The sequence below is a fragment of the Cimex lectularius genome, unplaced genomic scaffold (assembly GCF_000648675.2).
Source record: "Cimex lectularius strain Harlan isolate CLEC.00 unplaced genomic scaffold, Clec_2.1 scaffold2, whole genome shotgun sequence".
In the NCBI taxonomy this organism is placed as follows: Eukaryota; Metazoa; Arthropoda; class Insecta; order Hemiptera; family Cimicidae; genus Cimex; species Cimex lectularius.
The window spans coordinates 1,632,564-1,647,952 of NW_019394219.1; the positions used below are offsets into that span (position 1 = coordinate 1,632,564).

The following is a 15,389-nucleotide window of genomic DNA, read 5'->3' on the forward strand; positions in this document are numbered from 1 at the left end:
TTCTGTCCAGTTGAATTATGTCCGTTATGACCAATAACACCGATTCTACGATGTCACACCGGTGAAACCGTACCCTTGGTGAGGTACCTTCAATGAAAATTCTTCGTGCCGTCTATCCTACGAATTCTAGAGTAGACTTTAAATCCCATAAACGATTCTCACCAAGGGGAGACGTGCTTGATAAAAAAACGCCAGGAAAAACACGGAAGGATAACTACCGATCGGATGGCGGCGAGGCCTGTGGTCGGATGGACTCACGTGCCTTCAAACCGCCTTACAGAAGACTTTTTTGCCCGCACCCTCTTTTTTTTGCCTCGTCGTTGTCGTTTGTTGGTTATTCGCTTCAAGTGGAACCCTTGCTCTCACGCCTCTTTACTTCCTTTATTTTTTTCACCGCCCCTTTCCGACAATGATCATTGCCCTGTTGATACTTGAAACCTGTTGGGTTTTTTTTTCTAGTGTCTTCGAAGGTAACTGGGAAATTAAATTGAGACGTGCAGGCCAGTCATAAAACTGCTTTCGGAATTCATCGTATCAGTTGATTGCTTCGTGTAACCTTAAGGTTATTTGCTATACGGGAAGCGTGGGCAATCAAAGCTGTCGGGAGCTGCAAACATCCACAACTCATTAGATCCCCTATTAAACCATGATCGGGGCAGTCGCGGGCTCATTTTTGAACATAAATCCTGTGGATTTTCTGAATTTATGCAGTTTTTGTCATTTTTTATTTTTGTCTTTGACGATATCTTGACGGTGATGAGGATACTAGGAAGCGGGGTTTGTGCTCCCCAGGCACGTGAGCCTACTGGCTACCTTCCTAGTTCCCTAGTTCAGTGCAATTGACTCAATCCTTCTTCTAAGGAAGGAAGTATTAGGTTTTGACTCTTGCTGCTACAATTTCATTCCCTAGGTTTTTTCTGTATGCTAGGTTAAGTCTCCCTTGATCTGTTATTTCGCATTCGAAGATGATTATGTAATGAAGATGAGCTGTTTCCTCCTCCTCATTACATAATCTGCAGATGGAATCATTGTTATATATGCCCATGTTGTGTAGATGTTTTCTCCAGTGACCAGTTAATTGTTCTATCACTCCTCTGATTCTAGCCCTCTCCAACTGCATCAGTGAGTTTGCCAGTGTTGATGAGGGTCGTTTTCGCATAAGTTTACTTTGTCTAGCGCCCCTAGAGTTTATCCACATCTCCTTTTGTTATATTTGGATCTGTGATGGAAGATCCTGGATTTGTATTTGTTTTCCCAAGTATAGAATTCGTATGTGTGGTCTTACAGATCCTCCATTGGCCCAGTGTGTCTGCTTTCTCATGACCCAAAATTTCTTTTGTGTCCAGGCACACAAGATATTATCAGGTTGTTGAATTTCCCCAGGTTTTGAATATTTTGGATCCATTCACTGCCTAATTTTGATATAATTTTGTTACACTCTAATGCTTTAATAGCTGCTTGGCTGTCCGATATTATGAGGATTCTTTGTCAGTGTACCAGTGTAACCTCTTTTAAGTTTTTACAGGGACAAGCATCACATGTATTTCTGCTTGAAAGAGGGAAGTGTACTTCCTTAATGAGTTTGATTGCTCATAAATGTTAAAAGTCTTGTTGTACTTTATATTGAATTTTCAAACCGAAATTCGATCGTGGCAATAGAACAAATACATTTAAAACATTTCAAAAAATTCGAATATTTCTAGAGAACAAGTTACTTTCCATTAGATTGCATTTTGAGTAGTATGCAGGGTGTAAAATTACGTTGTTTTTTCTTTTATCGCCGCAATGCGCCCACGTTTCGCATAAAACTAAACCATGTTCCAATGTGGATAGATGTTATTAACGTTTTTTTTAAATCTGCTTCCGCTCAGGAGCTGGACGTGTAAGATTGATTAATCATAATATGTTGAAGTCCGGACACCCTCCCGGTGTACGATTATTTACGGCCGACTGCCTTGGGGCTGACAACTTGATGAAAATTTCTTGCAATTGCTTGTTTACCGTTCCGTCGGAAAGGAATGACAATTTCCATTTCTACCCCTCCTCGGTCAGCGATTTATGCAGTTATGACCGTAAGTGTTTTTTTACAGATGAAATATAGAAGCAATCGATGATCTCTCTCTCTCTCTCTCTCTCTCTCTCTCTCTCTCTCTCTCTCTCACCCTCTCTCTTTCTCTGTTTGTGTATCCGGCACTCCATCTCAACATCTATATGTTTTTAACTTCCTCCCATTACTTTTATCTATCTTTATGATGTACCTATCTGGTTGGTATCTATCTATCTGTTACGTTTTCTCTATTTTCAATGTTCATGTCTACATCATTTACTGGTAATATTTATCGGTTATTTCAACTTTTTAAAAGAGCTTTAATAATTGTCTGTTGTCTGACACAATTGTCTCTCTTTTCCAATGTAGGGAGTCAGACCTCTCTCCCTCTCTCTGTCTATCTGTCTGTCTGTCTGTCTGTCTGTCTGTCTGTCTCTCTCTCTCTCTCTCTCTCTCTCTCTCTCTCTCACTCTTACTCTCACTCTCACTCTCACTATCTGTCCTTCTCTTACTCTCGTCCTATCTACCTGTATATCTATTTCTCTATATATCCATCTATATCTACATCTACTTAATTGTCTCTCTCATCTCTCTTTCTCTCTCTCTTTCACACTCTCGCTCTATCTATTTATCCATCTACGTCCTCTCGTTTCTATAAACTATCCTCTCGATACAAACAATCCAGTAAGAGATCCACAATTTTCCCATTCTGCCTTCATATATGGTTTATCCAATATTTACCTTTTTTTTTACTCATTTCTAGATTACTACTGGAGCTTTTAATTCACCAATTTTCAATAATATTTGGTTTGACAACATTTAAATAAAAATAAATAAATAAACATAAATAGACAATTTTGCAGACCTAACTACCAATTTGGCGTCTGGTAAGAAAACTTTTAGAATTGTAAATAGTGTAATCAGCAATTTTTTTAAATGTTATACCTAAGTTTATTTTTTTAAATATACTACTTGGAATTGGACAGTTCTAAAAAATAAATAAATGCAACTTACCCAGGTTGGCGGTCATCCCTTCGAGATCTTTCGGTTTTTTCTTCCTTGGGCGTCCCTTTTGCCTTGGGGCGGGAGTGCCGTTGAAGAAGGAGTTCATTTTGACCGGGTCGGGGTTGGAGGGCGGCAGCGGGGGCGTAGGGTGAGGACCCAGCCGGGGGTGGAATTCAGGCTGGTGGGGGAAATGAGGGTCCGGAGGCAGCTGGGGCGGAGGCGGAGGGTAGGGCGACAGCGGAGGCAGCTCCGAATAATGGAGCCGGCAGAAAACGGCCCCTTCTCTCATTCCGAATGTGTCCCCCTTGGTGAGGAGCGAAGAGCAGACGGCGCACGTGAAACAGTGCACGTGGAAAACCAGCTCCCGTGCGCGCATCACCAGCTCGGATGAGAGGATGGCCGCCTGGCACCGCGCGCACCTTTTCATACCGAACAACCTGCAACAACAAATGTCAATGTAAATCATGAAAGTATTTAGAAAAACATCAGATTCCAATAAGGCAAGAAAGTAATATAAAAGGAAGATATTTGAAAACGAAGAAAATGAGGTATAGCACGTAATAGTACAATTCTAAGTGTGCCGTATGGTTTAAACAACACGATTTTTTTAAATGATTGATTGTTATGTACAAAAAAGAAATGGACTATTGGAAGATACAGTAACACGTACATCGTTTAGTACAGATCACAATGAGGTTAGGGGTATTCGCGATCTTTGTGTTAACCCTGTTAACTCTGTTAGGTCGTGTTAGATCGAGAAAAATGATCGTGTAGACTTGCAAGAATCGGCTAGATAACATTGGTCCAAGACAGGCAGCATAAAGCAGAGATTGTGGAGTTCAGATTTTCATATCTTTAGAATTCAATCACATTCAAAGCCTGTGAGGAAAGATATACCCTGGTTATATAACTTAAGGTTTTATTAGATCGAGAAAAATGATGACGAGGAATCGGGTATTTAACATTGCTCGATCTAACAGCCCAGTGCCAATGTTAGTTATTAAGTCGAAAATGTAGTCACATTGCTATCCGTTAGGGCGTAGGTATCCAACAAGGCAGCCATGAATTTAACAGCTGTTTTTTGTTTACTCGTATTTTTATTCTTAAATATGCATTAATTTAATCAGATCAATACATTTCTTTTGTTAATTTCTGACCTGTCCTTATACTCTTATTCATTATAGATACATCTCTTATCTTATAAAGTTGTAGTCTGTTTGACGTTAGGATACAAGTTAGGTATGTCTGCACGAATTGGAGCATGTCAATTGTTAGTAATTTTCGAGTGCATAGATAGCATTTTGAATGAAAGAGTTGATTAATTTTCCTGTTTTATTAACTTCTGGCATCTTACAATTTAACACAAAAGAAAACCATAACAAACAACGATACTTCAAAGACTGTTGTAGCTTTATTTTTGGTTATACTAATCGCTACGCGCAGCACTATTCGAGTTAACACGAGTTAACATCTTACAACCATCGAGAATACTCCTATTATTGATTTTTTTTATCGATATTACTAATTGTTTATTCAGCAAGCATTCTAATGACTTCTTTGCCCCCTGGAACACTACTCATCTTATGGTAGAACATTTAGCAATGCCATCTATATTTTTATTTAATTTTTTTTTATCAAAAACAAAAAAAAATCAAATCCGACCACTCAATTTTTTCAATTCACCCTTGAGTGTACCAGAAGAAAAAGTGACAGATTTGTAGGCGTCCTACCGAATCCTGCGAGACGGGGAAATGCAAATGCACTAACTGCCGAAACGGCCTATTCCCACGGGATCTGGAGTTTTAATCGTGTCTTGTTAGAGGCCACAATCCGAGTCTGACACACGGCGAATGCATTAAGCCTTCCCAAACTGTGTGAGACGAAAATAAAAAGAAAAGAAGAAGAAAAAGAAAGAGGAACCGTGTTTTATACAACATCTATGTCAATCGTAGAGCTTAAACGAAAAGGTTCAAACATACAAATTAAGAAACCATAATTTGATCTACTCAAATATGATATTAATTTTACCCTTTGGTTATGGAAAAATCTTCAATCTTCTTTGACACTACGCGGAAAAGGAAAAAATATGCAGGCTGTGGTTGTGGATGGAAAAGGATTGTTTAGCCGAAACGATAAAGAGAGTAGTAAAATCATGAAAAGGTTTAATTTTTAGAAAACTGAAAGCCTGTATTGTTCAATTTCAATAAGACTACTTCAAATTCCGTATGAAGAAATCGTATATGCGAAAACTCAAAATTTTAAAAATCCCCGCTTTTTGGATTGTGTCATATTTCTTATATACGCTATGTAATTTAAGAAAGTTTGCTCTAATGATAATGCTGGCCAATGAAAGACAAAGGTATTAATGTTTTTGTGATAGTAACAGACAACGTACTAACCTAACAAACAAGCATAAATATCCGTTACAAAAAACATATTTGTACAACTGATTTATCAATAGTTTATCATAATGAGAAATTAATATAGGCCCTGATGACCATAAAATAGGTCGAAAGTTTGGCAGTAACGACTGAATTTGCTTTTGTCTTCAAGACCTTGATCCAGAGTGTTCGTGAGTAAAAATTGGTCGATACTTCTAACAGTGAATACTAAAATAATACTAAAATGAGAACTTTTTTGCCCATACAGTGAAGAGAAAAACGCAGCATAATAACTTTGAATGCTGTTTAGTTAAGAACAAGCTTATTTTTTCGCATAAAATATAATTCAGTATTTACAATATTCGGATTTTCTTTAACAAATACGATCTGCAACTTTGAACCTGAACATTCATGATTACCAGATTTCTTAGTAAAATCAGAAGAGCCAGAACTATCAGCACCATAGATCATACTTTTCTTCTCATTGTCCATTATCAAATTGCAACGAGAAAATCCAATAACGATAACACTATTGCCTGAAGTCAAAGAGGTGGAATATGAAAACTGATAGATTTCATTACCATTATTGATGGCACTTTATTTCTTGTTGATTGTCAACGAATTTAGAATTAGTTTGTCCATGTGATGTAAAGATATGTTATATGCAGATAAACACTAAATCGTAAATATATCAATGATCAAATTGCGATCCCTTGACACGCAGGAGTATTATATGAAGATGTGTCGGTTTTTATAATAACAGTGAATTATTCCGGGGTTGCTAAAATCCTTTCACTAAACAACTTCAAAACTAACCTAACTAGAAACGTGCCATTTTTACTAATAAATACACACCGATGCTATAAATCTGGACACATAACTATGATATGCCACTTTTTGCGAATGGAGAAAGTTCGTTCCCACCGATTCAAAAGTGACACGTGTTGCTGCCTTGATGTCATTTATCCTGTAGCATCACACAACCAAATAGTAAAAAAGTTAGATATTCTGTTTTTTGGTGTTTTTCGACTTGTACCATTCTTCTTATTGATGAGCGATATGAACAGTTAAACTCATTAGTTAAGTACATCTGATCTTTCAAGCGGAAATATATGCTATTAATGCTTCTACCATAAGAATTCTTAAAAGAAGTTTCAAAAAGAGCTTTAGCATCAAACAGCCAAACTATCCTAAAAGAATTAGCACATAAAATGATCAGATCTAAAATAGTCAGTGAATGCACACCAAAGTCTCCTAAATCAGGAAAAACACGACAAATTGGTAATATCTTGGGTGCCAGGGCACAGCGGATTTCTTAGTAATGAATAGGCAAACTGGGCCAGAGGAAGATATGAAAAACATAGAAGCTATATTTGGGATAACAAGAACAATCAAAGAAACAGTAAACTATATTAAACTATATTAAACTAGATTAAAGAACCCTCAAACCTAGCAAACAAATGGTTAATTAAAAAGGGTAAAATGGCGGGACAAAATAGGGCTATCTGAAAAAACATCTACCTGGGTATAAACAATGACCTCATTTGCAGGTTGTGCAATGTGGAGGAAAAGTCAGTCAATGACATAGTATTTTAGAGAAGGATCGAGTCAGTTAACCCAACTAAGAAACTAGGAAAAGTAGAATGATTCAAAAGGCTGCATTTCTTGGAAAATATAAAAACCCCGCTTGCTAGCATTCTATCATTATCGTTAACATCATCATAAGGTAGGTATCCCACTATTCCTTAAGTTTCAGAACTTATATAGTTTCAAAATCATCAAACGGGGATGTGAATTTTCAGAGGAACTGTGATTTTCTTTTCTTTCAAAATGGCCTTATCTTTGAGTTTTTGAATACAAAATTATACCCCAGATGTTCAGTTCGATATTAGTTTTGCAATAATAGCTCGTAGGATGACATATTGTTCTTAAATATCAGGTCCACCTTCTGCAGAGTTAGATGAAACTCATTTAAAAATCTCAGAATTCTGCCATGATTTGTAAAACTTAAAGCCAAGCAATTTCCATGCCTGGACAAATTTTTTTGCAAAAATTTCAAAATAGTAACAAGTTTAGGGCAGAATCAAAAAATAGTAGTAAAAGTAAAAAGTATTTGATGTATACACTTCTCCACAAACGTGGCATAATTATATAATTAAGACAGACCGTTGGCCAATTTGATATTTGAACATATTTCAATTATCAAAGGCAATCGAAAGTCAACTGAAAAGATATTTTACCACTAAAATAACAGAGTTGAGTTTCAACGTTTGCCCTTTTAAGTGTTTTTTTATATATATATTTTTTTCATTCCGATGAGAGTCGTCGTAAACCCTCCCCTTTTGGAAGCCGAGTCACGCTTCTCACGAACCCAAAATCGTTTCGACACAACACTGCGGGACACCTCGGACCAACGTCTAAATTCAAAACCCAGCCCGGTTCCTATACCATTCGTGACGAAATTAAATTGGATTGTCACCGGACCTATGTGGAATCTGTTGGGTTTGGCAATATCTTGGTTTTGCTCCCAGGATAAAAGTTATTGTACAATAAATAATCAATCCATCTTCGATTGTTTTTTGTAACGACAGTGTATTGTTTTATAATTAACTCAGAACATAAAGATCAATTTTTATTGCTATTTCAAAATAATATAATATAAAGCATAACTCATAAGAAAGTAAATATTATTTTCAACAATAAGATGATTTTAAAAGACTTCATACTTTCATATTCATACTTATTTTGATTGCTAATTTTTAAAAAAATCATAGGAAAGGAATAACAGAATCTTATAATTAAATAAGCGGTGTTGCGGGACGCATACAGCAACAGGCACAGATTGCTGATCTTTGTACCTTCTGCTTGTGATATGTGTTATTTATTGGAACGAATGTATTTATCAGTGTAAATGGAGAGTCTCATGTCCAATTACCCCAAAAATAGTCAGTAATCTAAGGTAGTGCGTTTGTAATTTATTAACGCGAATGGAGGTGCTTATTCCCCAAATATAAAAAAAAAATCACTATCTGGGATAGTGTGAATGAAGCCTGCTATGTGGATTTAATTTATTACGAATAGTATTAACAATTTTGAATAAGAATGAATTAAGAATATTATATTATACTATAATCAAGGCTTAGAATAAGAAATAAAAATGGAAGAAGAATAGGAATATGGTAATAAGAATGACAAGAAGAAAAAACCCATGAATACACAAATAAACAACGTCCACATATCATTAGTACCATTTACGACCTAATAAAAATGAAAAGGAAATAAATAAAAAGAGATAGAAGAAATGATTAAAGAACTTATGGAGCAGAATTTGATCAATTTAGACCACTCTTGCATTCAACATCAGAACATCAGACAGCAGAGGGAAATAAATAAATGAAAGCATAGAGTGGAAGAGTGAGAAAGAAGGGATATATATAGANTAGTAACGTGAATTAAATAACGGCTGTTGGTTTGATGGTTTTTAATTAATCTTGGTCGACATTTTGAAGTTTTATCTTCTTTCATCAAGGCTGAAGTTGATCATCAAAACAATTACAAGTTTTATATATTTTTTAAATTTTACTAGATAGTTTTAGTAACAATATTTTATTACATTCAATATTTTTGAAAATTTAATGCATTTTACGCGCGTTAAATATACGTATCGTGAAAACTGATGCTTATAATGTTCTTTGTTTTTCATCTTTTTCAAGAAAAACCCTTGTTTTAGATTATAATACATAAATTAATTTCGGGTGTTTATGCCTTTTATTTTGGATGTAAATGTAATTTTAATTAGGTTTTAAAATTACAAGGTTAATAAAAAAATAGGATTGCACAATTTATTTGAACCAAATGGGGTATTTCTTTATATAACTCGTACTTTTATTAATTTTATGTGATAATTAAGTACTACAAATCCGGTGACAGAAAACAGTTTAGTACACAGAATGGCACATTTTGCAGTCATGTGTAATTCAAGTTGTGTTTTTAAAAACTTCTAGTCGCTTTGGATTTAAAGGAATGGAGAATCGTTTCCTGCGAGGAGGTAAGTGCTTCTAGGTCATTGAAATTCTTTTGCATAAGAGAGAGAACTCCTTTAGGTGGCATTAAAAAAAGATGTGTTATTTGAGATTTCCTGAAGTCCTGCAACTTCCATCTGGTCCGTGGTTCGAAGAAAATCCCTTTGATTAGCTAAAATCTTGAAAATAATAGGATTCATCTCAAGCGAAAATGTCGATTCCGTAATCTAAACTACCCTTCCGGTCGTGGCGTGCATATAATAGATACAACAGTGTGACGGGAGGTCTTGTCCGTCTAATACCCCTGCTTCCTAGGAACGCGGCCAGTTTTGGCCCGGATAAACGTTAATGTTCCCATGGCCAGATTTACCGCAGGTCAGACAGGAAGACATAGGGTTCCCGGTCTGATTACATTGGACGCTACAACAGTCTACTGATCGTCTGGGCTCCGAGGAGCACCGTCGCACCGCCCCTTTTTTACCATTCGGCAGTAATTGGATACAACTTGAAAACAATCGGGAAGATCGTGACATGGGGTTGGAGAAAACCCGGCTTCCAATTAATTTTACATTAGAAGTTAAAATTAGGAGAACAAAGACATTTTTATGGTAAGTCTGTAATAATGTATAATAGTTTTTTGGTCAATAGATAGAAAAGGTCTAATTGTAAGTATTCAAAGGCTTAATCACTGTTCAATTGAAGTCTCCTTGTCGCGGATCTGGAGCCAAACTCGAATAGGTTGGATGTCACCCTGTTTTATCCCGAGCCGGCCACCATTGTGATTTTAACTGAAAGAAAAATGTAAAACTGACGCTTTTTATTGGGCATATATTGTACAAACCCACTACTAAAGATGGCAAAATGACAAAAATCTTCAGATAGGAAAGCCAATGATCAAACAAATTTATGAAACTTTTGATAAGGGACTCCTCAGAATATAGGTCACCTTCTTTTACAGGGCAGATTCAAATACATTCTATGTACCTAACACGTTTAGTTAGTGGACACTATCATGCCATGCTATAACCTGTAACAGTACAATGAATAGGGCACAGGCCAGATTAGTTTCATCATTTTTCTTATATAACATAAACGATTTCTGGCTGTTAAAATTACTTCTAATTATGACTCAATCATTGAGTCATTGAACTAGTGCGTTTAGTTGAGTTAGTTAACCTCTCCACCTTCATATTTAATTATTCAGAAGATTATTCAGAAATCGTGAGATTGGTGGTGGTTCTGGTGTGATGTAGATTTCAGAAAAACATTTTCTTTATCGTGCCGACGTTTCGATCTTTATTGAGATCATCTTCAGGGTTCGAAGTGTTGTTTTCTGCGTAAGTGTGCCATTCTTGCGTGTCGTGTTGAGAGTGCCCAAAACCTTCTGAAACCTACATCACACCAGACCGCATCACATGATTTCTGAATAATCTTCGACTAACGGTCACTAATCACCACACGTTCATAATTAAACATTTTACGAACAGGTGAAACAGGTATCAGGTGAAGATCGTCCATGGAACTGAGACAACTAAAACAGAGATTATCGACCTAATATATTTTAAATCACCCTATCTTCTCTTCACCCACTCTAACCCTTCGAGAGAACCAGATGGTGAAGATATTGCGGATACTAGGAAGCGGGGTTTGTGCTCGCAGGCACTGCAGTCTTCTGGTTTATTACACCTTCCAAGATCCCTAGTTCAGTGCAATCGACCCAATCCTTCTTCTCACACGTATTAGGTCATTGACTGTTGCCACTACAATTTTATTCCCTAGATTTTTCTGTAGCTAGGTTAAATCTCCATTGGGCTGTTGCTTCGCATTCGAAGATGATAAGGATAGCTGTGTCTTCTATTACATAATCTGCAAATGGGATCATCCGTACATATGCCCATGTTATACCAGATGCCAGTGACCGGTTAAAAATCTTATCACTCCTATGATTCTGGCCCCCTCCAAATGTAGCAGTGAGTATCCATTTCTCATTTTGTTTTATTTGGATCCGTTCTGCGATGAAGGACTCTGTATTATTTTTGTAATCCCAAGTATAGGTTCTGGAAAGCTATGTGCGGTCTTGAACATCCTCCTCTGGCCAGGTGTCTGCTTTTTCGTTACCCGAAATTCCTTTGTGTCCTGGCACCCAAGATATCATCAAGTTGTTGTTTTCCCCAGGTTTTGGAGATGTTGGATGCATTCACTGACTAATTTTGATGTATTTTTTACACACTAATGCTTTAATAGCTGCTTGGCTTTCCGATCTTTTAAAGGTGTTTTGTCAGTGTAACCTCTTTTAAGATTTTCTAGGGCACAAGTATTGATGGCATGTATTTATACTTAAGAGAACCGGAAGCTTACTTTTTTTAAAGAGAAAAGTGCTTGATTGTAACGAAGATTGGGATACCTAATATAAGAACATTAGCTTTTAAATTAAAACTTAGCCAAACACTAGAAGATAAAGTTCTAATAATGATTTCCGTCTTAAGTGTGTATGTGTCAGATGATACTCTTTAGAGGACACTCCTTCCCGAAAGAGGACAAAATTGACCATGAATCCATTAGCAAGGTTTCACTGTATCAGCAGTTTGATTGCATAAACTACATCTGCAAGCCTCTTATCATGGTGAAAATTATTATCATTATCAAAATCTAAAACGAGACCTAAGACATTTCTAATAAAAGGACGAAAACAGATGACCAAGATGTTCTAAGATGAAGAATACGGTTGAAAACTACCTACTAACTTGGCAGGTATAACAGTTGTGCATAACATATCAACTTAACAATTGAAATTATACTAAAAGAAAACATATCAAACAAAAGATAAGGAATAGCAGTGTCATACATGAAATAGTATGATAATGTCAAGCGCTATTGTGAAAACATCGTTAAACCAAAAAAAGCACAAGGATTAATAATTACAGAATTTAGTATTTCTAACGGTTGACTCATGATTTTCACCTCGTAATAAGCCGATTTGAAGGGGTATTTGGAAAAAAACTATGAGTTATTGCGTCGTCCTTGCAAGGAATCTTATGATTTATCCACCGGCTTTATTTGGTGGGAAAGTCGGCTGAAGTGTATTTAATTGGTCTCGGCGCTGTCTGCGGCCTGGGGGCGGGGTTAATGCCCAGATGTGGATAACTGTAATGATCGCGAACGGGATTACGCACATCAATTATTAATGGCGTTGACCGTAGGCAGCACCCGGCCGAGTCGATAATGGCAGAAGGACGACCGCCACTCCTAGGAGGATCTCGCAATACGGTCAACGAGGAAAAATGCTCGACTTCGGCGCCTACTTCAACAGTGCATTAGATTGATAGAAAGGAAAGAATGTTTACTGCCTCTTCAAATTAAGAAAAAATGAAACCGTATAAATATAAAAAAAAATGTTGGACTCCATGTGCTCTGCAGGGTGATGACCGTGACATTTGGTCTTTCCAATGTTTTTGGTTTGCCTTGCTGCGATCAGTCTGAAGCGTTTCGCCATTTGGCCATTCCAACTGCAAAAGCGTTATTTCGTCCTCTTCAGTGAGTATTTCTAAAGTTCTAATAAAAGTGACAATGTAAATAAAAGTTTCTTCAGGTTTATCCTCGTCAAAATAGAAAAGCACAACATACTAACATGAAATTGTAAATAAGAAAGGAAAAAAGAGCAAAAGGTTTAAAAACAAGATCAGTTTAAACAGAATTTTCCAAAAAAAAAAAAAAATGTATAAGGACGTTACAAGAGGAAACCTTTCACGAAATGCAAATGTTTATCAGTCCTTTTGGAAAAATAAATACAAAACACTTCTATCAATTGTTGAGAGAACCCCTATAAACAAAAGTGCAGTGTTGTACAGAATTAATTTATAACATCACATAATCAAATTGGGTTAATTAACTAGAGATAATTTACCACTAATCATATGTAAAGTTAAACGTATGGAATCTATTAAAACAAAACCACGATGTAATTATGATTTTGAAAGATTTAGGTCAGTTTTTAATATGTGTAATAAGACTTAAAACTATAATAAATAGTAAATACTAAATGCTACTACTGGCATCTGACAAACCAAAATTATTTTATGTAATTATTCAGAAATCGTGAGATGCGGTTTGGTGTGATGTAGGTTTCAGAAAAACATTTTCTTTAACGTGCCAACGTTTCGATCTTTATTGAGATCATCTTCAGGGCCTGAAACAAACCTTACAAACATTGTTTACATTTAACAAATACATTTAGGATGTGGAAAAGTGAATTTATACAATGCAAAATATATTTTTTATATTCAATCAAAGTATCAATAAGTAATCAAAGTATGTAAACAATGTTTATAAATCCCAAGCCCTGAAGATGATCTCAATAAAGATCGAAACGTTGGCACGATAAAGAAAACGTTTTTTTGAAACCTACATCACACCAGACCGCATCTCACGATTTCTGAATAATTATCGATTAACGGTCACTAATCATCACACATTATTTTATGCGGTAAATGCTAAACAGTAATTATTGTATCAATGCCAATTTTAGTCTTTATCCCAAAGTTATATATTTCTTATCTATTCACTTAAATTTGGAACCAACCTATAGAAGTTTTAATTTGCCTGTAACATCTTTTGATAAATTATGAGAAATTTTGTCACGTGAACTTATAGTTTGATTTTCTCAAATCAATATTATATTCTGGGGCTTGGGCTTCTTAAGCGGTTGATCAGATAAGCAGGTCTGATTCAAGGTATCAGGTCATTTATGTTTAGTTGGTTAGTTGTTTTTACGACTGTGAATTCTAACCATCACTGGAGTTGGCGTCAGTTAAGGCGGGTTCTCACGATTCAGTGTTTTAGTTGATACACTAAATTTTGAATCAGTCAAAATTTTGTCGCTTAGTCCGTTTAAATCACGATTTAAGTTCCTTTCCAGTTGAACCATGTCTTGAAACGTGATAACTTGGCACTATTGCTATTTAGAGAACGAAATTAAGAGGGTTAGAACCGTACATAAGAAAGGACGTTTAATGGTTTGCACTTCAAAACGTTGTTAAATTTTTATTCAAAAACATGAGAACGAAAATTGACTTTTTTCAAACAACAAAATTTTCTGAAGTTGAACTTTAGCTGAGAACAATTTAGCAACAACATTAGTTATGTTTCCAAAATAGTTACTAACTAAGGAAGTCCAACAAAAATGTACTTTTGTCTTGATTTTGGAAGGCTGAGTCAAGCTTATGATATATTTTTTTATGCGAGATTTTGATTGAAATGAAAAAGTTAGTGTCACGAGCGGGATTCAAACCGACCCCCTTCGGCTCAATACGCCGCTGCTCTACCATTTGATCTATCGAAACTTCTAACCACTTGAAGTCAAGATAGCTCAAGTGGCGAATTGAGCCAAAGGTCGTGGGTTCGAATCCGCTCGTGACACTAACTTTGTCATTTCAACCAAAACTTTACGTAAAAAGATTAATTAATTGAAAGAAGTAATTTGATCAATAGACCACTAAATATAATGAACTTATAATATATTTTTTTGAAGTCGTGAGGAGCGGTCAAGAATGAGTTAGTGCAGAAAAATACCTTTTTCATTTGTTCGCCGACGTTTCGACTTTTATTCGGGTCATCTTCAGGGACTGGGTAAAATACTAAACATATGTTGATTGGAAAAAATACAATTTAAGATGTAAAAATATATTTTGAACCAAGTATTTAATGATCATACTCACATAAAGTGTGGTGCTACTCTTGTGGTGTCATTTGATGTAGTGTGAAAGAGTTATGAAACGTGAATTTGTATTCTGCTGTTTTTATAATAAATCTGGGAAAATTTCTTTGATCAAAGGCGGATTTTTTCAACTCAAAGGAAATATAGAATGGGGATTTCCTGAATTAAATTTTTGATTTGGCATTCAATATTGGAAAGGAAGTTAATTAAAAATTAATATA

At 35.8% G+C, this 15,389-nt stretch overlaps 1 protein-coding gene across 4 annotated transcripts in view; it reads right to left on the reverse strand.

Moving 5' to 3' along the window:
• LOC106663505 (protein apterous-like) overlaps positions 1 to 15,389 on the reverse strand; it is a 146,850-nt gene that overhangs the window by 22,585 nt on the left and 108,876 nt on the right. For all 4 annotated transcript variants that reach the window (XM_014388379.2, XM_014388380.2, XM_024230231.1 and 1 more), the window contains one exon: positions 3,062 to 3,489. In XM_014388379.2, coding sequence (XP_014243865.1) covers positions 3,062 to 3,489 — 428 coding nt within the window. The remainder of the gene's footprint in view (positions 1 to 3,061; positions 3,490 to 15,389) is intronic.